This window comes from Elephas maximus, chromosome 4 (assembly GCF_024166365.1).
Source record: "Elephas maximus indicus isolate mEleMax1 chromosome 4, mEleMax1 primary haplotype, whole genome shotgun sequence".
In the NCBI taxonomy this organism is placed as follows: domain Eukaryota; kingdom Metazoa; phylum Chordata; class Mammalia; order Proboscidea; family Elephantidae; genus Elephas; species Elephas maximus.
In genome coordinates, this window is record NC_064822.1 from 28,225,110 (window position 1) to 28,252,764 (window position 27,655).

The following is a 27,655-nucleotide window of genomic DNA, read 5'->3' on the forward strand; positions in this document are numbered from 1 at the left end:
TTTAGCTTCATGTTTGCATGGTTTATATGGTGATCCAAATTATCTTTTGTGGGGGAAAATGTGAGAGTTCAATTGTTAGTAGTATCTTATCTAGATGGACTGGAATTGCAAACAGTGTATGTTGCTTCTGTTTGTCAAAAGCTAAGACAAGTGATTGTATAAACTCAGCTCCTTTCAAAAAAGAATAAACCTTCTGGAGCAATGATGATAAATGAGATCGTACAAGCACACACCAACACACACACACACAGAGCTACTGAACAGAAAGTTGTAAATAAATATGGTGACAATGAAGACAGAGATGGGCAGAGAGAACAGATACTGAAGAAATGTTTTCTGCAAGGGAAAAATCAGGTTTGGGGTAAATAATTTTTTAAAAGGTCGGGGAAGGGAGGAAGGAAGGAAAAAATGAGACATGACAAGCCAATCAAAGTATGAGTTTAAGTTCAGGAAGAAAGGGAAAAACATAAGTACAATAAGATACTGTAGAAATGTACACACATACGTGTGTGTGTGTGTCACAGAGCTATATATATAAGTTTTTGTTCACAGTATGTTTCTAATAACATTGATTTGTACTACTATACAGTTTATAACTACAACTGTAATAAAGTCTAATTTTATCCCTACAGAGTAAGTCATTCAATTAGTTGAATCTGGTCATCTACCGCTAACTGAAAGCTGTAAATTATTACTAGAGAAAAAAATGGAAAAGGAACGTTCCTAACACATCAACTCTCCACTTTTTACTTAGTCATCAGAACTTCTAAGGAGTAATGTACGGCTTGAAAAGATACATTTAATAGAACATGGGCTGGGGCTTAAAACAGGTTGAAAAATTTAAGCTCACAATCTAAACTTAATCTAAGCTCACGATTAGAGAATAACACAATATATACTGTGATCTTCTTTCTTATTTATGATGTATTTCTTATTTCTTTCTTATTTATGACATATTTTCTTAATATAACTCAACTGAACTTACACATCCCAAACATTAAAAGGGAACATTAATTTAAGCCATATTTTTAGAAATCCAAATAGATGTAATTATTAGATATATTATTCATATTATATTACTTATAAAGCTCCAGTATGTAGAAGTCCATTTGTTCGTTCATTTATTCACATTCAAAATATATTAAAATGCATCTTACACTTAAGACCTTATTCTAGGTGCTCCAAGATATAAATAAATATGTTTCCTAACCTCCAGTAGCTTACAGCGATGTGCATGGCCTTAAAATGAGTTATTTCAATTCACTGCTATGTTAATTAAATTGTAACTATAACAACTTCTTTAATTTGGAATTTTAGAAATTTGGAAATTTAGGGCCTTAAGTAGCTATTTTAAAAAACATAATACAAAAAATTTCTGAAATTGGAAGCTTTTAGCATATGGTCTCTGCTTTTAGAGATTATTATTATTTTAGGCAAAACATGCATTCTGCAATCAGGTTAAGACTTTTAAATACACTCTTAATGGAATGATCTAGAATGCACAATGGAATCCCCTTCTAATAGGAATTTTGATAACAAAAATATAAATTTCTAAATTTCCACAAGTTCTAATATTGCATTAGTCTAAGTGAAGAACCAAGGATGGAAACAGAGAAAAAGCTCTCTCCTAAAAAATATGAGCTATCAAATAAAAAGCATCCAAGTGAAAAAATATATATATACATATACGTAACAAAAACCCACCAGTGCCATCATATACATATATTTATGATATATGCTGTACAGCTTTGGAACTGGAAGACACCAAGGAGATTTCAGGCTTATTACAATAAGTGAGGCATGAGTATTATAAAAGTCATATCAGGATGACTTAAGAGTCACAGAAAGAATCCTTATCCTTGACCATTTTTCATATTTCCTGCGTTGTGAAGAAGTTTTTCTCAATATCATTTTCTTGTCACTATGTATTTTCCTGTCCATTCTTTTTTCAGCCCCCGCTTCCCCTTTCTCAGTTTTTACCAAAGTGAAAAAAAAATTCAACTAGTCGTGTTTCTACCAAATGGTTTTCTGTGAACAACCTTCCATTAAAAATATAAAATAATGGGCAGACCACTGCTAAATTCTAAAACTATATACCACACAAAACTAAATTCAGAGCAGGAAAATTAATTTCACGATAGAGCACTTTACCTTGATACCCAAATCCAAGTCGTCATCATCTGAGGTAGGCCATGAATCATCAATGCCAGGTTTGTTGGAAAGCCTTTAGAGCAAAACAAAAATATATAACAAAAATGAGTGAGTTCATTTCTTAAAAAAAAATTCATGGTGAAATGTCAGCTATCTACCATATTTTTACACAAATAATGCACGTGCTTTTTGCCAACCTCGCACTCCCCTACCCCAGGAATTTCCATAAGCACACTATGCTAATTTCTTTACATGCTGCTATATAAAAGAATTAGCACAGTGTGCTTACGAAAATACCTGGTGAGGGGTGTTGGCAAAAATTGTAGAACCTAAAGGGTTGTCTAAAAATACACGTATACATTCAATGACTTTTTTTGGCAAAATTTTACTTCTCTTTTAAAAAAACACTAAAAAAGACCATACTTAATGGTCTGACTGAGACTAGAAGAATCCCGGCGGTCATGGTCCCCAAACCTTCTGTCGGCCCAGGACAGGAACCATTCCCGAAGACAACTCAGCAGACATGAAAGGGACTGGACAGTGGGTAGGAGAGAGATCCTGACAAAGAGTGAGCTAATGATATCAGGCGGACACTTGAGACTGTGTTGGCATCTCCTGTCTGGAGGGGGGATGGGAGGATAGAGAGTTGGAAGCTGGCAAAGTTGTCACGAAAGGAGAGACTGGAAGGGCTGACTCATTAGGGGGAGAGCAAGTGGGAGAACGGAGTAAGGTGTATATAAACTTATATGTGACAGTCTGACTTGATTTGTAAACGTTCACTTGAAGTTCAATAAAAGTTAATAAAAAAAAAAACACTAAGTTATCTACTTCTGACTGAAACCTCTCCCAATGTATAAAACAGTCAATGACAACTCACTCTTAGTCCCCATAATAAAGAGTGACTACCAATATATTGGCAGAGCCTGAGAATATAATGTTTTCACCAAAAGTCCTGAACTGAAAATCAACAACTGATGGCTGATTTAAGTTTTGCTATCTAAATTGAAACAAAACTGATGGCCTAAAACAAGGAAGATACACTGTCCCTTGTCTATTGTCTGTAGTTCAAACAGTAATCTATGTCCGTCAAAATGGCAGTCTTGGCTCTCCAACATAAAAACCACTTATTATAAAAGCCAAAACACTGCTCCCATTTTTACCCTTTACTCGAAAACAGTACAGGTAGCCCCTAAAAAACATATGAAATACTTGAAAACTAATGTACAAAAGCCAAAGAACAAATCTACATGTTGTTACTGGGAATACTATCCCCAGGAAGACTAAAACATTAAAAAGCATAAAATCCAATTTTTTTTCCTATACAGGTCCTGCCTTATTCAAGCCTACGTAAACTAGCAAGCCCATAAAAACCTTCACAGGAACTGAGATATCCAAGAAAAGAGACTATTGTTAAAACAGGGCCCTCGTAGTTGTACCTCTATTTCCTAAGTACTGTCTAGATATCCTCCTTCCTATGGACTCCCGCTCCCAGATCCCTCTTCCCAGGAATCGGTGGCAGTCTCTAATCTTTATATCTTCAAACTATGAAGGCACAGATTCCTGGAACAAGGATGTGCTCAAATGACCAAGAGTAGGAGCTCTACTTCCCTGCTCCTGAGAAACAAGCTAAATGGAATCCCAGTCATCCATCCCCAACATTAGCATGTTACCAACTACAAACTGAAGCTTCATGACTGACTTGACAGCTAAACTTACCTCTTCCCTACCCTTACAAATATATGGGAAGGACATCAGCAAATTGGGAAAAGAGATGAAGGTGAGAGGCAACTGCCCTGGGCCACAGACCTGTGTAGCCCAGCAACCTTCAGGCTCCTAGTACTCTAGGAGATCTAAGTCACCCTCTGTACGTTGGGATGGTAGTAAATGATACCATATTCCTATCTGCTGTACAGATACTACATTCTTATCAACTGTAAAGTGGCTCAAGTTATTTTAACATCTTTCAATAGAAACTCTGAAGCTGGTTAGCTCTTCCAATTAAAAGCAAAACAAAACAAAACAAACAGCACCTATTCAGGACTCCCTTGAGCCCCCTATTTTAATATGCCTTTCTAGGTAACTCCCAACATCCTATGTCTTTCACTCCTATAACTTACCTTTATCAAACCTGTCATAAACCCAATATTCTGATATCTTTTCTAAAACTCTAATTCCTATCCAACCCAGTGTTGTTCCTCTTCAAATTCACCCTCCCCTGCTAACTCCATTCTTTTCCTCTTCTCTTGTGTCACTAGATCCACTCCCCATCTTTGTATTATTAAAACACTTACCTATAGGATGATAAAGAAGAAAAGCACTGGGCTTAGACCTAATAAACTGAGTTCAAATCTCATTTCTGCCACTTACTAAATGATTCAGATAAGTCGCTTTTATCTCTTTTGAATTTCAGGTTTTCCATCTAAACAACTACTTGGCAAGGCTGTTGAACAGAGGCTAAAGTACTAAAGGGTGTTTTGATTAATTAAGCTCTAAGAGTCCCTGAAGCCCTGAAAGTCTATGTGCCTATTATTTTGTCTATAGAAAAATGGGGAATAATACTTAGCTGTCAGAAATGGAAAAAATACCAAAAGAAAAGAAATACCTAGAAAAGCAGTGAAGTAAAAAAATCAAGAAAAGTCGCGGGAGAAAAAAAAAAAAACACTCTAGGAAAAAGAAAAAAACTTCACAAAACTAGGCAAGGGACAAGCTGAAAGGAAAACCAGGTAGGGAAGTCAGTAAGGCCCTAATTAGAGAAATCAATTAGAAATAAATATCCCCTAAACAGATGCTGATAATGATTAACCTGGTTCATATATATGGTTCATATTTATACATTCTTCACTGTATAAAGTAATTAATCTCTAGAGGAGTAGATCCCACTATACTTAAGACTTGTCTGAAGTCTTACCAGAATAAAGTACTACTTATGTAAAACCTATGGTCCTGTGGTCATAGCTAAATTAGACCTGTACCTTTGGTTGTAAAAACAAGGTACTGATTACCACTTTAATTGTCAAAAATAAATTAGCACAAACTCTTGGGGACTAACAAGGCTTTTTAGGAAAACCCTAAATCAAAGTTAACACATAACTAAATTTTACATTCCGAATTGTTCCCATTTTGACCTTGTATCTTAATCACAGTGCTGCACAGGTACCTATCAACCAGCCTATGCTGAGTGACAAGAGAGTTGATCTAGGAGCCAGGCAGACTGAAAGTCCATTGTTCAGCTACATGTTAACCACGTGATTTGGGCCAAATGATTAACCTCTCTGAACCACAGCCATCTAGTTATTAAAAAGTAGGTAACAATATAAAATGGTACAGCCACTATGCAAAACACTTCGGGGGTTCCTCAAAAAGTTAAACAGAATTACCATGTGACCCAGCAGTTCCACTCCTGGGTACATGCCCAAAAGAACTGAAAGCAGGTAATCAAATACTTGTATACCAAATTTCACTGCAGCATTATTCACAGCAGCCAAAAGTAGAAATAACCCAAGTGTCCCTCAATACATGAATGGATAAACAAAATGTGGTATTACCCATACAATGAAACATGATTCCTCTATAAAAAGAAATGATGTTCTGACACACGCCATGACAGAAATGAACCCTGCAAACATTCTGCTAAGTAAAATAAACCATACACAAAGGACAAATATTATATGATCCCACTCATATGAAATAACTAGAATAGGCAAACGCACAGAGAACAAAGTAGATTAGTGGCTACCAGGGGCTAAGTGAAGCTACTGCTTACTGAGTACTGAGTTTCTGTTTGGGATGATCTGAAAGTTTTGGAAATATACAGCAGTGATGATTATATAATTATATAACTAACGTCACTAAATTATACACTTAAAAATAGTTAAAAGGGCAAGTTTTATGTCATGTACATTTTACAGAAATAAAAAAAAATTTTTTGTTAAAGTAATAGCACAGCTACTTTGCAGAGTTGTTGGGCCAACTATATGAAATAACAAATGTTAAGCACATACTATAGTGTCTGGCCCAGAGTAAAATACTCAACAAATGTCAGCTTCTTCTCTCTGCATTCCCCAAGTCAACAGATGATTTAAAAATCTGTAAAATCCTACCTGCTTAAGGAGTCCTCGTCAGAACTCTCATCCACTATTAAAGAAAAAAGTAAAATAATTTTAAATCAACAATAGAAAAATACAGACTATTGCAAGTATAATATTCTGATGCTCCAATACGAAGTATTCCCTTGGGAGCACTCCTAGAGCCTATACTAAATAGGAATTATACTGCTGGGAGCCAACTGATGCATTCGGAACTCTTGTTGTCCTTTGTGTCCATCAAATGCAGGGAAATGAGAATGTAACTTATCAAAATTTCATACCTACAAGTCAACTGCTATCAGACTGACAAAAAATGGTGTCATTAGCAGAATCAGTATCTTAAAACTGACAGTGTTAAACAGCATGATTTTTCTAGATGCTGCGACTAGCGGCAGTTAAAAGAGACTACACCTATTTTGTTGTGACATAACACAGCTTCTCCAGCTCTTCCGTCAAGATATTCAATTTAGGATGAAACATCCTATTATCAGGAAGATGAACCTACTATTACCATACAATACAGCTAGCCTTAGCCACCGTGAAAACTGAAGATAAAGGTCAAGTAACAAAATATGGTTTTCATCCCCAAAACTAAAGTATATGGAAATATACAAAGCAAGTAATTTCAATTGAATATTTAAGAAAGATAAAAATGACTGAATGCCTTATCTTGCTTTATATATATAAATGGATTTAGCATAATATAAATCAAGTCTGGACCATCCATATAATTAAAAGATACTTTTTAATCTCATTTTAAATCATAAATCATTATGCTTATTTTATCTAAGAATTTTACCAAAAGATTAATCAAATAGGATAGATTATAATTATTTAATATAATATGGTCATAGCAATTTATCTACAAACACTTGTTAAATATTCACCAAAAGTCAAAAAAGTAACCAACACTGCTATTCAACATGGATGATACAACTGAAACATTACCATGTTAGGTTATATCACCATATTATTTGCTATTGAAGCAAAATTTTAGGACAACATTAAAATTTAAGTGTGGGCTATAACTGCTGTGCAGAAACATGATCACCTAGCAGGCCTGAGACTGCTATTCTGGGAAAGGTTTGCTTGCCAGGTTGGCCTTTGGCTGGTATTTGGAAACTTGCATTTGAGAAGGGTTCCCGCCATTCCCAAATTGATGATAATATTTCACTGTGCCCAAACTGTTTGTACAATGTGGTTTATGCTTTCCTTGTGAGAATCTGGAATTTTGGCAAAGGGTGCCTACGCAGCCAGCCTCCAGCCAAAGCCCTGGGCATCAAGTGTCTGGTGAGACTCTCGTATCGGCAGACAACACTGCACGTGTATTTTCGTAATCTGGCGCTGGAGAAATTAAGCACATCTTGTGTGACCCCACAGGAGGACTCCTGGAAGTCTGTGTCTGGTTTCCTCCAGACGTGTGACCCCACAGGAGGACTCTTGGAAGTCTGTGTCTGGTTTCCTCCAGACTTTACCCATGCACCTTTTTCCTTTGCTTCTTTTGCTTTGTATTCTTTCACTGTAAAAAGCACAGCCATGAATACAACTATATTCTGAGCCCTGTGAGCCCCCTAATCAATCACTGACCTCGGGGGCAGTCTTGGGAAACTCTGACATAACTGTGTTATATGAAATTTTTATTACTTGCGTTGATGTGTTATATTACATGTGGTTACAATCAGAACGTTATTTCACAGGATACCTTTCACTGAGTCTGTTTTTCTTGATATCTGCCTTGGAGATTCCTGTATTTCTATATCTATTTGAACAAAGGCATAAAAGGAATAAATGAAACAATGATGTTCAAAAATTATGCAAAACAAGCAACAATCCTATTCTAACCAAAATGAAAATACAGAATCCTGCGAATTGCTAATATGTTCTACGGTACGAAAGTTTCTACAAAGAAAATGGAATACTTACACAGTCAATTTTCTCCAACTAAGCAGGGTTTAAATCCTTTTTCTAACAGTTATTATCAATCAGGTAACTGGAATAATTGTAGGAAAACACATACAACCATCATATATAATAATGTACTACTGATCATAGAGTTCCTTTTGTTTCTAATATTTTTGTTTATTTCTTATAAAACTAAAAACATTGCTTACCTATTAAAGGCAGTTGTTGACAGAGCAAGTCAAAAAGAAAAGGAAAAAAAGTTATTATTTTTTAAATAATAATAAAGATTTTAAGCAAGACAAATGAGAAAGACAAAATACCAAGAAAAAGACCAATATTTTAAAATGAGTAAATTGAGCATCCAAATTTTACTCATTTGATATGGATATGTGAAAACTTCACAGTGGACTGATACTAGTCCAAGGATTGGCGCTGAGGAAGCTATGGTTTTTTGACTACTGCAAATGCCTCCTTTGTCCACCAGTCTCTTGACTTGGTTTCCTTCAATCCATATCTTACGTATGTAAATTGCAAATATATTATAATAAATAAATAATAATGATACTTATAAACTCCTAGAGGGCATCTGGCACATAGTAAGCACTTAATAAAGTAGAATAAATATGACAAATGATAACAAGAAGAACCTGAGGTCAGTGCCTGTGTTTTTAAAATGTTTGTATTCTACGACATTAGAAAAATGCTTAGTACCTAACACAGTTATTTGCTAAGCGAACACAAAGATATCATATGGGGTTTCAGGGCCATGACTAAATAAATGAATTTCATTTGAGACAATACAGTTTCAGAATATAAACTGCCTACAATTAACTTCTTCAATAATTCTAAATTCTAGACTATTAAAAAAAAAAGTATACATGCAATTTACACACTAATTTTTCTTAACTGGTGTTTCATTATCAAAACTTCCTTACTCTTACTTTCTTTAGCTACAATAGGAGCACCAAAGTAACAGCACTACCAGAAGTCTTACCTAGGTTGTTATTTTGAGAAGAATTTTTAGGTCTCTTTTCTTCTTTATACTCAGAAATTAGTTTGCGATTGCTACATATAAAGAATGAGATAAATATTACTATTTTAATATTGATGCGAGGAACATCTACCAAGTATATTAAATAATCTTAGAGTACTTTAGAGTACTTCATACAATATCAGCACTAACTCAGAACTTTATCCCATATACTTCAAAGCTGCAATCTCTACAAACTTCTTATGAGGTATTTAATTAAAGAAAAAAAAAAAAGTACAGTCCTGAATTGAGGGCAGTACAGCTCAGTAAATGAACTAGAGTTAGCGTGACATAATGGAAAGTATCCTGAACTCAAAAGCAGTCCTAGCTCTGTAACAAACTGCTATTTGTTTTTGGACACATCACTGCTCTAGGGCTCAATGTCCTGTTCTGTAAAACAGTGAACTTACTGCCCTGTTTCATAAGGTTGTTATGAAGATTTAATGAGATATTATTTTTTAAAATGCTCAGAGAAATAGTGAATAGGGAATAAGAATTTGTTCTTGAACTTCATTGCTGAAACTATTTTGGAATCCCAAACAAAATCCATGTGTGTATGTAGATTTTTTTATAGGCTCTCTATATATATATTTTTTATATTTAACTGCTGCATCTTTCAGAAAATATTACTAAATCCTAATTTTGGTTATTAGCTGTTGTCTGTGTTTGTAATTTCACGGCATCTCAGCAACTACATAACTTGTAACTAAATTTATTTACAATATAAATATATTAATTAACCTCATGTAATTAGATAATATAATTATCCACTATTGTTGCAGCTAATTATGCCAAAGGCAGAAAATTAATAGAGGTCAAGACCTAGCTCAGACTACTGTTCTTTCATAGCCCACTCTAACTTTGAACTAGCAGATCTTTATTAGAATGATGCTTAATCTCCATGTTCATCTCCAAATGACTTAGAAGATGTAACCCTATTTTTATACATGAATACCAATAAACCATAAATGCGACTTAGCTTTTCTAAGTCCAACTAACGTAATTTAGACTCCAAGAATTCTACTGAATGGCTGTCTTGTGAGTCAGAATTTAAAAATTATGCCAGCCTCTCTGAAAACCTGAGGTGGTGATATAGGTCACTTGGGAGATTTTCAGTAGTAGGGGACAGACCACTTGAGGGGCCAACCTTAATTATGAAATCTAAGGCAAGTTGGTACCCACTACTCTGGAGAAAGACAATGTGAGACCTTTCCTACTGAGGAAAGACAAGGTATTCCACAGAATATAAAGGGGCTTTGGCATACAGATTTGGTAGCAAAGAAGAAAACTGTGATCTTTTCCTACAACATTATTTGAACCTCTTTGACAGCTAGGAATGGTCTCTACTAACAACTGCTGGCAAAAAGACAAACAAGTGCCTCAAAGGGTAATTCACCATGAAGGTCTGGCCTAAAATGTGGGCTCCACACAAGGTTTTGAGTTTGGGGTAATAGATTAGTTTGCTCACTATGTATGTGGCAAAAGCTAGTAGGTCCAGCTGCCTGAGCAGGATGCTGGTGCTTTGGGAACAATGGCTGAACATATAAGCATATGTGAACTAAAAACAAAAAGAAAACATAACTCTGACATCTAAGCATGGGTTAGCGCTAAAGACTGTAAGAAATCTAGGTCAGCAAGGGCATTCTTGTAAGCAAAGGTCAATCACAACTAGATGTCAGGGTCAGTTTTCAATAGCAATGTTACAACAAGAGAAGCTCAGAAAACAACAAAATGATTAAAATACCTTCCCCTCATCACCCCCATCTGACTTGTAGAAAAGGATTGTCCCCTTTAGACTTAACAAGCCCCTGAGGTTCTTGGAAAATTCAATTGGGAGGGTGCAGGAGATAGTCCCCAGGGAAAATACAGGATTTTCTCCTAAGTACAGTTCAAGAATCAAACAATTCATTAGAAAAATCAAATATGTGACCCTTTTGTACCACATGCATACAGGTAATACTTCGAATGAAACTGATGTTAGCATTCCTAAGGTTAAAGGTCTCAAAAGTCTTAACACCCACTTCTTCCCGTTAAGAACCCTGCATTAATTGCTACTTCTGAGTAATCTAGCCTTACAGTGGACTTTGCCTTTTGCTTGGTTTCTGGCTGATGATGTAGAATAACTCATAGAGAATAACTCATGGCCATTCTAAAACTATCTGAACCAAATTATGAATCTACAGCATTTGTTGTATAAGAAATAAGTTATAATTTTAAATCTCACTGTTTAGTAATAACTACCATTTTATTGTAAACACTTACATATTAAAACCACTAATAAGAGCATATTCTTCTGCAGTCCATCCATAGACATCTTCAGAGAAGACATCAATACCTTGTTGAAGAAGAAGCCTGACTATATTTGTTGAGTCATAATTTACAGCAAGCATGAGAGCTGTTCTAAAATAACAGAGAGATAACTTCATCCTTAGGAACTTCAGTTACTTACACAGCTAAAGTGATATATTTTACCTAGCTAATATCTTGCCTGTCTGTGTAAAATTCACTGTTTACAAGTACTAAGAGACATAAGCATCTTGGGTGCCTTGGATGCTTATGTGTTATCTTCATAATTTACTACAAGGCTAAAAAAAAAAAAAAAAAAAAAATTTTTTTTTTTTTTTTTTTAAAGGAAGGGACAAAAAGAAAGCCTCCTCTCCCACTCACTGGTGTATTATACAGCAGAAGCTGCTAATTTAAAATCCTTTGGTGGACAACAAACTCTGCTGAGGTCACTTATCTGAAGTAGGTAAAGATTTTAATGAAGAATTCTTTATTTCTTCCCTACTCTGATGTAACATTGTAATTCAAAGTCAGCTAGGGGCCAGAGAAGTCAAAGTTTACACAGTAAAAGTTTACACAGCAAATGAGGTTCCTATTTGACGATTTCCACACAAATTATTCAGTGGCATTAGTTACCTTTTTCACAACGTGTCAACATTCTCTTTAATTGCATACTCTAGTTTCCCTGCCCCCATATCTTGACATCTTTGCTTTAGAGCGATGGTTGACCTTTTGGTCTCATAAAGATGGTTTTTTACTGGAGCACCATACTCACGGCTAGTATCTTTTATTTTGTGTGCCAATGTGTTATTTCACTAAAACGTGACCTCAGGGGATAGTTTGGGCTCAAGGTTTAAAGGGTATCTCAGGGCAATAGTCTCAGGTAGTCCTCCAGTCAAAACTGGTCCAAAAAGTCTGGACTTTATTGGTATTTGAGTTCTGTTCTACATTCTTCTCCCATTCTATCAGGGTCCATCTATTGTGACCCTGGTCAAAACAGTCTGTAGTAGTAGCCAGGCACCATCTAGTTCTTCTGGCCTCAGGGTAGATGAGGCTGTGACACCCAATCACCCCTGCAGGATATATTATTACTCTCTTTTTCATATTAGGGAGCCCTGGTGGCACAGTGGTTAAAAGCTACGGTGTGCTACAGCTACTAAACAAAAGGTTGGCAGTTTGAATCTACCAGCTGCTCCTTGGAAATCCTATGGAGCAGCTCTACTCTGTCCTATAGGGTCACTGAGTCAGAATCGACTGAATGGCAATGGGTTTTTTTTTGGTTTTCACATCAGGAAACATAGTTGGCCATTTTATATATCCAAAGTCACATACCTAGCAAATGCGAAAGCTAGGAATTAAGCCAGACTTCTGTAAATCTAAAGCCCATCTCTTTTCATTACCCACCTACAACTTGTCTTCATTAAAGGTTATCTTTCTTTCCTCTGCTCAATTAAAAATAAAAACATCAAAATATACTAGAAATAGAAAAAGATAAAAACTGACAAGTCCACAGTGTCTGGTAACAGTAATAGTCACAAAAGAACAATGTAATGTCAACATTAGTCAAAGTAAGCAATTTTAAGCAGAGTCATCCAAAAGATAAACTGATATTCAACTCCTATTTATGTTTAATATAGCATCTTTTAAGGAAAAGTATATAAGAAGCAGAGGTTAAAAAATACTACTAAGGGTTAAGAAGTTCAATACTGCATCATAAACTAAAATTGAGAGTCTGTCCTTTATGAAACTAATATGAAACCCTTTTAGCTAATATAAGATCATAAGACAAAAAAAATCAGTAAATATAAAGGAACAGGAATTCCACTATATCCTGTTCTTCATGTTATGCAGTCAGAATAATTGCTTTTCTACCTAACTGGTGATTAGTGCTGACATTTTCACTATAGGCAAATAATTATAAATTAATCCTCTTCATATAATTTAATCTTTCTGACTTGACGATTGTTACCCCAGAACACTAAGATTTTAAAATTACCAAAAAAAAAAAAACTACTGCACCTTTTTGCCTTATCAACTGCATGTATATTTGCTTCTTTCTTTACTAAAAATTCCACCATTTGCTGTTTGTTTTCACTTACAGCAAGTAAAAGTGGGGTGAGGTCATTCTGCAAAATAGGAAAAACAATTTATGACTTAGAAAATTTACATATTTCTCAACTTGTTTAAAACCTTAAACAAGATACTATAAACTAAAGCATATAATATGGGAAGATAAAGTAGTCCCTTCCTCTCACCCCCCCTCTTTCCCATGTGCTGTTCCTTTTCTTTGAAATGCCCCCCTCACCCTTACCTCTTCACCAGATTAACTCCACATTCATTCTCCAAAACTCACTTTAAACATTTACCGGTTCCAAGAATCTCTGCTTCCATCACAGCATTTGTAATTACAATAATTACATCACAAATATTGTAATTATTTTATCAGTCCCTACCTCAACCAAGAACTTCTTGAAAGCAGGGACTGTATCTTTTACCTCTTTATCCCCAAACCCTAGAATATACAGGGAAACCTGTGAGAGCTAGAACTCAATGGGACTGCCTTGTTTTTCCAGGTCCCACAAGTTTCTACCTTTGACAGGGTACAGTTTATTTTTCTATTGCTCTCTATTAGTGGAAAATATTTGTATTTTCCTTCTCTGACAGGTTTCCATCTTACACAGCGTCATGGATTGAACTGTGTCCCCCCAAAATATCTATCAACTTGGCGAGGTCATGATTCCCCAGTATTGTATGATTGTCTACAGTTTTGTCATCTGATGTGATTTCCCTCTGTGTTGTAAATTCTATCACTATGATGTAATGAGATGAATTAGTGGCTGTTATATTGATGATATCTACAAGATTAGATAGTGTCTTAAGGCAATCTCTTTTGAGATATAAAAGAGAGAAGTGAGCAGAGAGACATGGGAACCCCATACCACCAAGAAAGCTGCGCCAGGAGCAGACCGCGTCCTTTGGACCCGAGGTTCCTGTGCTGAGATGCTCCCTGACTAAGAGAAGACTGATGACAAGGACCTTCCTCCGGAGCTGACAGAGAGAGAAAACCTTCCCCTGGAGCTGGCACCCTAAATTCTGACTTCTAGCCTCCCGGACTGAGAGAGAATAAACTTCTCTTTGTTAAAGCCATCCACTTATGGTATTTGTTATAGCAGCACTAGATGACTACGACACATGGGGTCTGGCTTTCAGGTTTTACTGTAGTAGTAAATGTTTAAAGTATTCTTATTGAATCAATGATCTAAATGGTTATCTTTAGAGCAGTGTTTCTTAGACTATATTCCAAAGAACACTTATTTTACCAGAAGGTAAGTTCTATGGCTCAATAACAGATTCCACGGTCATCTATGTTTGATAATCTGAGTACTAAAGACGTCTGTTGAACTTTGCTTGATCCATATTTGATAATACTTTCTGTGATAACCTTATTAATATTTCAGGAATTAAGAATTCCAAGGATATAGTTATCAGAGGCTTCATGTTATGCAAACTTGTTAGAGTCTCTTCTGTCAATAGTGTCAGGATCCCAGGCGCCAACGTCAGGCGCTTATGCTCCAAATAGGTCACTGAATAAATGAGCTCAGAATCAAGAGACAGGCTCCTAACAAACTTACACTGCTTATTACTGTTTCATGGGTTTTCTCCTACTACAAGATGGAAGATTTTTTATTTTAGCTGCTGGAAAGCTCAGTGCAAATTTTTTTTCTTCTATTATAATAAGTTCCTGGGGTCCTAACGCATCATTTTCTACTTTCTTTTTAAGTTCATTTTTATTTTGCTTTCCATTTTAATTGCTACTTTATATTATTTTTTATTTTAGGCAAAATATACATCAGAATTTAAAATATAATGGCTAACCAATAAAAATTCCAATAATGATCTACACAGATCATTTTTAGCATAATGCAAGCCACTGCATTTTTAGGGGGCAATGCTGAGGAGAAAGATATTGTCCGTAATATCCACAACCCATCCAACTATAACCATGATTAATCTAATAACACTCACAGACATTCCAATGACAATATAACTATTAATAGTATATAGAGTCTTAAAAATCAACTTCAAAATTCTAACTTGAAAAATATAAACTATATATTATAAGTTAAAATAAGCTCTCTTGAAAACTTTAACCTTTATCAAAGTATCCTATAAAACAGGAGTTGTAAACTTGAATGTTTACTAAGATGGGCTAGGTAATCTGAGTAAGTGAAGTGTCTGGATGGTAAGAGTAGCAAACTGGAGAACACATACCCTGTATAAAGGGAGCAGTCTCTAGATTTCTACGTGAGTTTCCTAAATTTTAAAAGTTGGCTTAGTCTATGGAGGCAAATCACCTATGGGCCACATTTAGTCTGCAGGCCACTTATGTTTTCATCTTTGCTGTGGATGTGTTTCCAAATGGTTGCATATAAAGCAAATATTTGGATGTAAAATCCTTCCTTTCTTTAATGACATTTTGCCAAAAAGTCAGGCTCCAAAGTGTAATAAAAATTGCTATTAAGACTCATAATACCCCCTTCAAGAACATTTCCAACGCTTACTAATTTACAGCCTATTTGAATTTGACTCTCCCAAATTGTTAATCAAATGGATAATTAATTCGGAGAACTGCTGAAAACTAAAGTATTAAAAAAATTCCCCTCTGTGTTATTTCTTATGAAATTTATGGTTTTAAATGTTTAAAACTGTCATCCTGATTATACAAGGGTTCTATGAATTTAGCAGACATACTGAGATATTCTATAAAACTGTTTCAACTAAAAAAAAAAAAAAGGTCCACGATTTGCCACTATTCTAATAGGGATAACCCCATTAGTAATAAGCATTTGTTGACCTGAGTGATAACAAAGAGATGAAAACTTCTTAAAGGGTCAGCCTCTTACTTATTAAAAGATTATCAATAAGCAAATTTCTAAAGCGTGCCTCAACAACGAGAAGGAAAAAAAGATGTGATTCTACAAGCCAATAGATATTGCCAATATTATTCCTTTTAACTTCCCAGCCATCAAGGTAGAAAAAGATAAGTGTGGTGAAATGAGTTCCTCTATGTGGCCTTTTGCCTTGGTTCTTTGGAAAAACCATTTGAGAGTTTTTTTCTCCTAAACCTTGAGGATTTGTTACAATTGTCCAGGTTGACTGACACTTCCTGGGTAAGCTGTAAACAACCTGTGGTTTGTTACTTTTTGTCTGGTCCTGGGCTGCAGCCTGTCCTGTGACTGGTATCCACCTTGCAGGAATTAGTCAATGAACTATGCAAATGAGGTGATATAGCCTACTATGTAAATGAAGTATCTGCGGCCTACCAAGAGGGGAATGGTCAGTTTGTGGACCTGGTGGGAGGGGCCATGCCTTGACATTGACAAGTAGTTATTTATATATGCAGCCAACCCCACAGAGATTTTTAAGACAGAAAGAAGCCACGGGAAGCAGCAGAAGAAGCAGAGAGGAGACAAGAAACCTCCTAAAAGCTTTAACACAGGTCAAGGTCTGTAACACTGAAGGCGGCGACAGGCCCTGATGGGGCCCAGTGGCAGAGTATGCAGCAACAGGCCCAGAAGGGGCCCTGTGGGAGAGCTGGTGGTGACAAACAGCAGGGCCAAGAGAAGCCTGTTCTGAGGAGGCCTACAGGACCCTGTCTTCAGGGGACTGAGAAGAGGCCTGCATGACTGAGAGAAGCTGAGAGACCTGTCCTGCACTGAAGAAGGGAAATTTTGCCCACATGCTTTCTGATTCTGATCCTGAGTTGTAGCCTGTTACTTCCTTTATTAACCACCTAACTGTAAGCATGGTCTGTGAGTTCTACGTGGCCACTGCAATGGATTATCAAACCCAGAAGAGTACAGAGTGCCGTGGGAGGGACGGCTGGTGTCAGAATCGGTAAAAAGGTTAGAGGGTGAAGGTATGTCTGACCTCCACCTCATGAGAATCAGCTTTGGGCTGGTCTTCATCATTATCTACCCTGAAGTTAGACAGGTTCTGACACTATTACTCCCACCTAGATTACAGTAACTCAGGCTAATATTGGAAAGGAAAGAATTGAAGGAAGTAACTCCTATTAATACCAAATCTTCTAGGAACTTCTTAAGCTTTTGAGATCTGGGAGTTTATATATTACACTCATCTATTAAGTGGTTGTTAACCAGGAGTTGCATCAGAATCTCTAGGAAGTATTTACTGAAATTTACATTTACTGAATCAAAATCTTCAGGGGTACAACCTAGGCTTGAAATTTTTTTTAAATTCCCCAGGTGGCTGTGATGCACAAATCTAGCTGAAAACGAATATAGCAGACAATCATTTCAATCTCATCTGTAACTGAAATCCCTTTATCATTTGGGAATTTGGCCGAAAAAGGGAAGAGAGATAGACTCACTTGCTGAGAACTGTATTTAATTTTGCTGAACTGAGGTCAAACGGACTAGGAAAATTCAAGCTACAACTTGATTTCATTATTCATAAGCTCCTTACCTCCCACCTTCCCAAAGAGATATTCTAGATTTAAGAACAGAGTTTAGTCTCTTATCTAAGTGGCTGTTTCTGCCAGAACAGGACAATATGTCAGTTAATTATCCATTCTTCCCTCTTGTTTCTCACTTAATCACCACTGCTCACTGACAATCTGGTTCCCTCAGTCCTCCTTAAATTGATCTCTAGGTAACTTTACAACTTACTCACTCTTTCCCAAAATGAGAATTATTATCCCCCAAATTGAAGAGTACCTTGCCTAAACATAAAATGGGGGGGAAAAAAATCTTAGTGTTTATTTTTGCTTTAATTATCAAATTTCAAAACTGGCCACAAATTGTTGACTGCTTTCTTCTTTTTAGTTTTCTTTTTTCCTTTTAAGCTTTGGCCATTGAGATAAATCACTTTTATATGAAATCACATTTTTAATAAAATAGGAACTCGTTAGCAGCAGCACTAATTCTATTTATTGTAAAATGCTTATGTTTTAATTTGTAATAAACCTATTTCCAAAGTAAATTCTGTTTTCCTATGTTGTTTTATACTAATTAGGAAAAAAAAAAGCTTTGGTAGAAAGAGATACTTCAAAAAAGCTTTATCTTTAACAATTAAATTCACTGTTCTCACAAATATTTGCCACAAATGCATAAAAGATGACTATACCCTCTAGTGTTTCCTTTAGAAAGTATCATTTAAAGTGAAGTCTTAAACAATTAAGCTATTCCAAAATATTTTCATTCAGAGAATGCTTGAACTTCAAATATGTAAAACTGACCCTACTTACATCGATGTTAAAAAATATATATATTTCAAATATTTTGTAAATAAAGTTGTTTAATCCATACCTTGTTTCTTGCTTCAATATTTGCACCGTGTGAAAGCAGTTTTGCTGCTATTGATATATTCTGACCACAGGCAGCATAGTGGAGAGCAGTGTTGCCACTGACGTCCGTAAGATTTGGGTCGGCACCATGTTCTAGCAGAATAGTTGCACATTCCTCTTCCTGGCACTGTACAGCCTGTCAGTATTATAAGGAGAAACTGAGTATAAATTCTAGGAATTAGCAGTAAACATTCCATGCACCCAACAGAATAGCTATTATCAAAAAAAGAAAAGAAAAAGTATTGGCAAGAATGTAGAGAAACTGGAACCCTCGTGCACTGCTGGTGGGAATGTAAAATGCTGCAGCCACTGTTGGAAAACAGTTCAATGATTCCCCAAAAAGTTAAACATATGACCCAGATATTCCACTCTTAGATATGTATATACCCAAAAGACTTGAAAGCAGGGACTCAAATAGATACTTGTACGCCAGTGTTCGTTACAGCATTATTCACAATAGCTGCCAGGTAGAAACCACCCAAGTGACTATCCACAGATGGATGGATAAATAAAATATTCCATACAATGGAATATTATTCAGCCATAAACTGAAATAAAGGGCGGGGGTTTGAGCACCATGGTTTCAGGGGACATGTAAGTCAACTGGCATAATAAAATCCGTTAAGGAAACATTCTGCATCCTACTTTGGAGAGTGGCGTCTGGGGTCTTAAACACTAGCAAGCAGCCATCTAAGATGTATCAATTGCTCTCAACCCTCCTGGCGCAAGGAAGAATGAAGAACACCAAAGACACAAAGTAATCACAAGCCTAAGAGACAGAAAGGACCACATAAACCAGAGACTACATCAGGCTAAGACCAGAAGAATTAGATGGTGCCCAGCCACAACCGATGACTGCCCTGACAGGGAACACAACAAAGAACCCCTGAGGAAGCAGGAGAGCAGTGGGATGCAGACCCCAAATTCTCGTAAAAAGACCAGACTTAATGGTCAGACTGGGACTAGAAGGACCCCGGAGGCCAGAGTCCCCAGACCTTTTGTTAGCCGAAGACAGGAATCATTCCCAAAGCCAACTCTTCAGACAGGGATTGGACTGGAATACAGGATGGTAAATGATACTGGTGAAGAACAAGCTTCTTGGATCAAGTAGACACATGAGACTATGTTGGCATCTCCTGTCTGGAGGGGAGATGAGCGGGCAGGGAGGGCCAGAAGCTACCCGAATGAACATGAGGAAAGAGGGTAGAGAGAAGAACTGTGCTAAATCTCATTAGAGGGAGAGCAATTAGGAGTGTACAGCAAGGTGTATGTAAATTTTTCTATGAGAGACTGACCTGATTTGTAAATTTTCACTTAAAGCACAACAAAAGTTAATTTAAAAAAAAGGTGAAATAAAGCTCTGCTACATGCTGTAACATCGATGAACCTTGAAAACATTTTACTATGTGAAATAAGTCAGACACAAAAGGACCTTATATGAAATACCTAGAAAAAGCAAATTCATAGATACAGAAAGTAGATTAGAGTTTAGAAAGGGATAGGGGAAAGCGAATGGGGAATTATTGCTTAATGGGTGCAGAATTTCTCTTTGGGGTGACCAGAAAGTTTTGGATATAGGTAATGGCAATGGTTAAAAAAAAAAAAAGATAATGGCAATGGTTGTACAGCATTGTGAATACAATTAATGCCTCTAAAATGTACACTTAAAAACTGCAAGTTTTATTTAAATTCCATTATAAATTTACAATAAATGTTTTAAAAGTAAACATTTCAAATACTTTACCAATTAGTTATATTTAAATGAGATAAATTCATTTCATTCTAAGTATTTAAATCAAATCCATTTCATACTGAAATAGCTGGCTACTACATACCTTAATCAGAGCTGTCCTGTTTTCACTGTCACAGAGGTTAAGCTGGCATTTTCTCTCTACTAGGAGAGTTACCACTTCTGGATGGCCATTGGCACAGGCCAAATGTAGAGCAGTCCTATGAAAGTAAAAAGACATTTTAGAAAATTACAGTACACTATCTCAGAATACACAATTATTCATGTAATAGCGAACATTCAACAGCATGTTATTCCTGTAACTTCAAAACAAGTGCTTGATTTTCTTCCATAGAAAGTTAAACATTTGTTAGCTCTAATTACTCACTACATTAATGAAACTGCAGCCTATTTAAAAAGAAAGGGCATAATCTTTGGATTCAGCCCACTTTAGGTTTGAATCCTACTTAACTGTCGCTTATTAGCTATCAGTTAGTTTTTGTGTTCCTCAATATCCTCATCAATAAACTGAAGGTTAAAAAAGTAGCTACCTCACAGAACATCACTGTGATGCATAAATAAGAACCTATGCAAAGTGTTTAGAACAATTCCTAGCACAAACATCGCTCAGTAATTGTTAACTAATAATATTTTTATTATTATTACATACTAAACAAAGACATTTCAATTCAGTAACATTTTGTTTCTAGTTTATAGATATGTATCAAGAATTTGGGCGGTTCTACTCTGTCCTATAGGGTTGCTATGAGTTGGAATCGACTAGACGGCAGTGGGTTGGGTTTTTATCAAGAATTAGAGTTAATACTATATTTCTATTATTCTAAGGTGCTCATTTTCTCACATTTTAACAACTTTGACACTGGAATGCTACTTATAACTGATCTTACAATTATAACTGGTGGCAGTTTTTAAAATTTCTTATTGATACATAAAATAGGACATCTTACAATCCATGATGCCTCACATTAAGTGAAATATGGTATACACAATAGGTAGGTCTATTGCAGTTCTAATCATACAGTGGACATTGAAATCAATTCTTCTTAAAAGCGTTATGGGAAAAGAGGGCTGAAATTTAAAAAAAGGAAATTAGAAAGATAAAGTAATTCTTACTTTGATTTTCAAGAAACTTTAACACAGCCAAAGGACACTCAGGAATTATATGCATAGGTATGGCTCATTTTATTCAATATTTAGAAATATATAATCTATGTAAATCAGATATTTCCAATGAATAATATTAGTATTTAATACTGTTGTAAATTTTTCAAGGGCAGTTAAAAGTCATCTTTTACAATTTCCTGCCTTCAGAAATGCCTTTGTTTGAAAGGAGAGAAGAAAAGCTTCACCTGACATTAAGTCCTAATACTTCAATTCTCACCTTCTCAACTTGTTCAGACTGAGCAGGTAAACATATCATTTTTAGGATGAAAAGAATCTAAGATATAGTAGAATATGTCTGCTAATAGGTGTTCAGGTTGTTTGATGAATAAATAGATTCAAGGATGACTGAAGGAACAGATATTTTCAGTTGAGGGGTTCAATATTTTTCAAGAAGACTGATAAAATACAATTCTCATTTTCTATCATTATGTTCCTATATGAATATGTACTTTAGTACCCAGAGTAATAAAATGATTAACCTATAATCATTTATATATAACATACACAAACCCATACATAATAAAAATATATGTATATAATAAAAAACATGCATAATAATATATATAAGCACAGAGTAATAAAAAGATTTCCTTTTGAAGAAGCTAAACATTGTCAGAAGATACCAATCCTCAAAGAAAAATTGATAGATTATTTTCACCTGTGCAAGATTCATATTCCTACTTCCCAAGGATGATTTCATTCTTAATAAACTTTAAATAAAAAAATTTTATGCAAGTATATTCATTGTAGAAATTACAGATAAGAAAAACTCACTTATAAACACCTGGAAATAATAAGTTTTATCACATCTTAGACATACTTTGGAGCCCTGGTGGTGCAGCAGTTAAGCGTTTGGCTGCTAACCAAATGGTCGGCAGTTCTAATCCACCACCTAAACCACCAGCAGCTCCTTGGAAACCCTATGAGGCAGTTCTACGCTGTCCTACAGTGTCGCTGAGTCTGATTTGGCTCGACAAAAACAGGTTTGGTTTTTTTTAATAAGAACTTTTGGCTAACATAAGATCATAGTCAATGTATATGTATTGTCAGACTGATTTTATTCTCACTTAAGGATGTACCAAAATACATTTTTGTAGGTCAACATACATTGTATCTATGCCACCTTCAATGAGCACATAATGTTCCGTCCTATGGGTACACTGCAATTTATTTATGAAGTCTATTAGATTATATGGGTTCCCCTTAATATATTGCTATTTTAAGCAGCCCTTTGAAAAATAGTGTATATTACATTTCCCTATTTATTTTCTAAAGATATTTTAATATAAATAGAATTGATGGCTGGAAGGGTATAAACATTTTTAAGATGCGATACTTATCACCAAATAGCCTATTTGAACAGTCATAAGCAAATTAAACTTCCAGCAGTGTAAATTTTCATTACACCTCATCCTCACAAGCTTTGTGGGTAGAAAATTGTATTTCATTTCTCTTATAACTTCAATTTCTTCTCTTACCAGGGACACTATGTATTTTTTCCTATGTTGGTCACTTGTAGATTTTCTGCAAAAACTACTTTGCCTAATTTCAATTAAAAGGGTAGCTTTTTTCTTGTGGATTTGAAAAAATTTGCATTTCTCAATTAACCTTCAAAATACTTGCTTTTAACTAAGAGCAGTGGAAACTGACAGAATGCAATAAGAGAGAATGTTGACTCATTGTGAAAAATGTACCTAATGTCACTGACCTATCTGTAGAAACTGTCAAATGGGAACTTAATTTGCTGTGTAAACTTTCACTGAAAGCATGTTATTTTAAAAAAAGAATAATTGCTTTTGAGGTGACAAGAAAGCTCTCCGTTACCATAAAAATGTATAAATAGGCCCGATCTGCCTTCTGGTACTTCTCTCATTTTTCATATTTAAAAAATCTTAATCTACATTCCATCTGGAACTGCTTGTTTTCTCCAAATAGCAGGCATTTATCCACCATTTATGAATAATTTATCTTTTCCGTACTAATATGAAATATCACCAGTATCAAGTCCTAACTCCTTACATACATTTGAATGTTTCTGGCTTTTCTATTCTGTTGCACTCATTTATCTGTCTATTCGGTTGCTAGTAAACAATTTGTGAAAATATATAGCATATCTGATATGCAGAAGGGCCAGTCTTTGTTTACCTCTTTACAAAACCTTATTATCACAACAGTAAAAGACAGACATCATATGTAATTCAATTTTTTTAAAACCCTGATATTTTTATTTGGTTTACGTAAAATTGATAAATATAGAAGGGGCTCCTATTCTGAGAAAAGCTAGTCTTCTTCTTCAAGAGCATGAACCATCGTCCCACCTCGAAGTTTCCTTCTAAGGTCCCTTGGTAAAGAGTACATAGCTACACAGGTAGATAATGATAATATCCAAACGGAAACTGGATTTTATCAAAAGAATTTTTAGCCCATAAATTGATATATTACGGCAATTATGTCTCTCATTATGCACTTTCTATAACGTATAGCATTATGGTTTTAAATGTGCACATCAAAAATAAAATTTGTATATACTACATCTTATTTCTTTCCATTATTATTAACATTCAGTTAAATCACTTTAAAACTCAATAAAGTGCTCTATAAGGGATATTATAAATAGACTGGAAAACAGCTAAAATTTTGTTTTTGCTCTCGCTGCTCATAAAGACCTCCTGGGCCCTAAACCCCACGTAGTTTCCATGCCCTAGGTGCTGAGGAACCTTACTGAACACCCACTGCCTTCCAGTGCAATTCCGACCCAGCAACCCTATAGCACAGAGCACAGCTGCCCATAGAGTTTCCAAGGCTGTAAATCTTTAGGAAGCAGACTGCCACATCTTTCTCCCTGGAGCAGCTGGTGGGTTCCAACCTGTGACCTTTCAGTTGGTAGCAGTACGCTTAACCACTGCGCCACCAGGAGGGAAGACAGCCGAGCACCCTTGGGTGACAGGAGCGTTCACCGTCGGCTGAGCCGGGACGTGGGCGCTTCCAGCAGAACCCCCTGCGTCCTCCCGCTGGCCCCATCGCCAGCCTGCCACGCAGTCCCTATTACCTGTTCGTTTTATCTCTATCATTCAAGCCATTTTTCCCGAGCAAAAGAATCTGCTGCACCTTCGCTACGTTACCCACGCTGGCAGCTTTGTGGATCTTTCCGAGATCTTTGTCTCGGATGTGGTACCCGGGCTGTGAGTTAACGCTTTTACTATTCTCTTGCCGGACGCCCGCGCTGTCTCTCCTCGGGCTGATGGAGGAGCCCAAGGGCGACTCGCCCTTCTTACTCCCGAAGCCAAAAATCTTCTTCATCGCAAAGGCGACAAGTTTCAAAAACGCTTCACCTCACCCTCGGCTTTTTGTCGCCAACTGAGCCCAAAAGCAGCACTAAAGATAACCCAACCCGATCTCGCCACAACATCCCAACAGGAAAACTCGGCGGTTTCGAATCTTGCAGTCCAGGATAACCGTAGCCAAGCAATGCCGCTAAACACAAGTGCGCGTGCGCACCTCGGAAGACGGCGTTCCGCACGCATGCGCTTAGAGGTCCGGCGGGCTACGGTGCCCAGTGCGCATGCGCAAAGTCAAGCGTCTCAGGTCTGGTTGATCTTCTGGTAGCGATCTCTTCCAAGTCGTCGATGGAATTTGTTCGAATATTCGGAGAGAACTGTGAGAGGAAGACTCGTGCTTGTGGAAAGCAGTCTTTGCACATTGGGGCTACAGTGGCGTGGAGCTTTAGGATTCTGGAGACCTCGTCCCTAAAAAACTCCACTAAGAATCTCTAAATCTTATTCCTCTTTCACGTCGTTCTGGGCCCCAGCTAGAGTTTCCAAGGGAATTTAGCAGATGGAGTAACAGCAGGCGGTTTCGTGGTTTCATAGATTGTGGCAATATGTGTTACTGGGTGCAAATTTATGAGGAAAAAGCAATGCACATTCTCCAGATGAAAACTCATGTCCAAGACATGCCTTCTACCCCTCCCTGTCGGCGCAAATTTACGTTTACGTTTTGATTACTTTTTTTCTTTTCACTGCTTAAATCTTTAGACACTCAAGGATTTATGTTGGAGAATTACCTAACGTGTAAGTAGTTTAAAAAGAAAAAAAAAAAAGGTCCATTCTGCCAAGCAGCTTAGCATTTCTCACCTCCTTTAGCTTGAACTTAGAGTAGCTAAAGCACATGGAATAAATAATGAAGTAAAAGAGCTGTACAGAAGATTTCAAAGGGCAGTCTGAGAAGATAAAGTATTATAATGAAATATGCAAAGACCTGAGTTAGAAAACAAAAAGGAAAGGTCGTGCTTGGCATTTTCAAGAATTTCTCTGAAGAAAAAAATTCAAGCCTCAAATTGCAATTCTGAAGGATTCTATGGGCAAAATATTGAACAACACAGGAAGCATCAAAAGAAGATGGAAGGAATACACATAGAGTCTGTATCAAAAACAAATGGTCCATGTCCAACCATTTCAGCAGGTAGCATATGATCAAGAACCGATGATACTGAAGGAAGAGGTCCAAGCTGCACTGATACAACTAAGATGTTTCAGCAAATAGATGCAGTGCTGGAAGTGTTTACTTGTCTTTGGCAAGAAATTTGGAAGAGAGCTACCTGGCCAACCAACTGGAAGAGATCCATATTTGTGCCCATTCCAAAGAAAGGTGATACAACAGAACTCAGATGTTATATCACACATAAGTAAAATTTTTTTGAGGATTATTCAAAAGCAGTTGCACCAGTACTTCGACAGGGAACTGCCGAAGATTCAAGCCAGAATCAGAAGAAAATCTGGAATGAGGGATATCATTGCTGATGTCAGGTGGATCTTGGCTGAAAGCAGAGAATACCAGAAAGATGTTTACCTGTGTTTTATTGACTATGCAAAGGCATTCGACTGTGTGGACCATAACAAATTATGGATAACATTGCAAAGAACAGGAATTCCAGAACACTCCATTGTGCTCATGAGGAACCTGTACATAGACCAAGAGGAAGTCATTCAAACAGAACAAGGGGATACTGAGTGGTTTAAAGTCAAGAAAGGTGTACGTCAGGGTTGTATTGTTTCACTAATTCAATCTGTACGCTAAGCAAATACTCCAAGAAGCTGGACTGTATGAGAAAAATGAGGCATCAAGATTGCAGGAAGACTGATTAACAGCCTGTGATATGCAGGTGACTTAACTTTGCTTGCTAAAAGTGAAGAGGACTTGAAACACATACTGATGAAAATCAAAGACTACACCTTTCAGCATGGATTGCACCTTAACATAAAGAAACAAAAAAGCCTCACACCTGGACCAGTAAGCAACATCGTGTTAAACAGAGAAAAGATTGAAGTTGTCAAGGATTTCATTTTACTTGAATCCACAATCAACACCCATGGAAGCAGCAGTCAAGAAATCAATGTATTGCGTTGGGCAGATCTGCTGCAAAAGACCTCTTTAAAGCATTAAAAAGCAAAGATCTCACTTGGAGGACTAAGGCGTGCCTGTCTCAAGCCATGGTATTTTCAGTCATCTCATGTGCACCTAAAAGTCGGACAATGAATGAGGAAGACTTAAGAATAACTGACACCTTTGAATTATGGTGTTGGTGAAGAATATGGAATATACAGTGGACTGCCAGAAGAATGGACAAATCTTTTTTGGAAGAAGTACAACCAGAAAGCAGCTTAGAAGCAAGGATGGCAAGACTTTGTCTCACATATTTCGGACATGTTATCAGGAGGGACCAGTCCCTGGAGAAAGACATCATGCTGGAAAGTAGAGGGCAGCAAAAAAGAGGAAAACACTCAGTGAGATGGATTTACACAGCGGCTGCAACAATGGGCTCAAGCATACCAGTGATTGTGAGGATGGTGCAGGACTAGGCAATGTTGCATTCAGTTGTACAAAGGGTCGCTCGCTATGAGTGGAAACTCACTGGATGGTAC

General features: G+C 36.5%; 1 protein-coding gene across 14 annotated transcripts in view; it reads right to left on the reverse strand.

The window, feature by feature from the left end:
• The window catches only part of ANKRD26 (ankyrin repeat domain containing 26), an 88,600-nt gene extending 63,397 nt beyond the window's left edge, over nucleotides 1-25,203 (reverse strand). For 9 of the 14 annotated variants that reach the window (XM_049881765.1, XM_049881768.1, XM_049881772.1 and 6 more), the window contains exons 1-8: nucleotides 24,784-25,203; nucleotides 20,656-20,770; nucleotides 18,783-18,956; nucleotides 13,471-13,577; nucleotides 9,133-9,203; nucleotides 7,939-7,995; nucleotides 6,252-6,285; nucleotides 2,152-2,224 (exon numbers count right to left, since the gene is read on the reverse strand). In XM_049881765.1, coding sequence (XP_049737722.1) covers nucleotides 2,152-2,224; nucleotides 6,252-6,285; nucleotides 7,939-7,995; nucleotides 9,133-9,203; nucleotides 13,471-13,577; nucleotides 18,783-18,956; nucleotides 20,656-20,770; nucleotides 24,784-25,034 — 882 coding nt within the window. In that variant the 5' untranslated portion in view covers nucleotides 25,035-25,203. Of the gene's footprint in view, nucleotides 1-2,151; nucleotides 2,225-6,251; nucleotides 6,286-7,938; nucleotides 7,996-9,132; nucleotides 9,204-11,430; nucleotides 11,569-13,470; nucleotides 13,578-18,782; nucleotides 18,957-20,655; nucleotides 20,771-24,783 lie in introns of all 14 variants that reach the window. The other 5 variants (XM_049881775.1, XM_049881774.1, XM_049881773.1 and 2 more) reach the window with 2 other exon arrangements.
• Nucleotides 25,204-27,655: the final 2,452 nt, after the last annotated feature.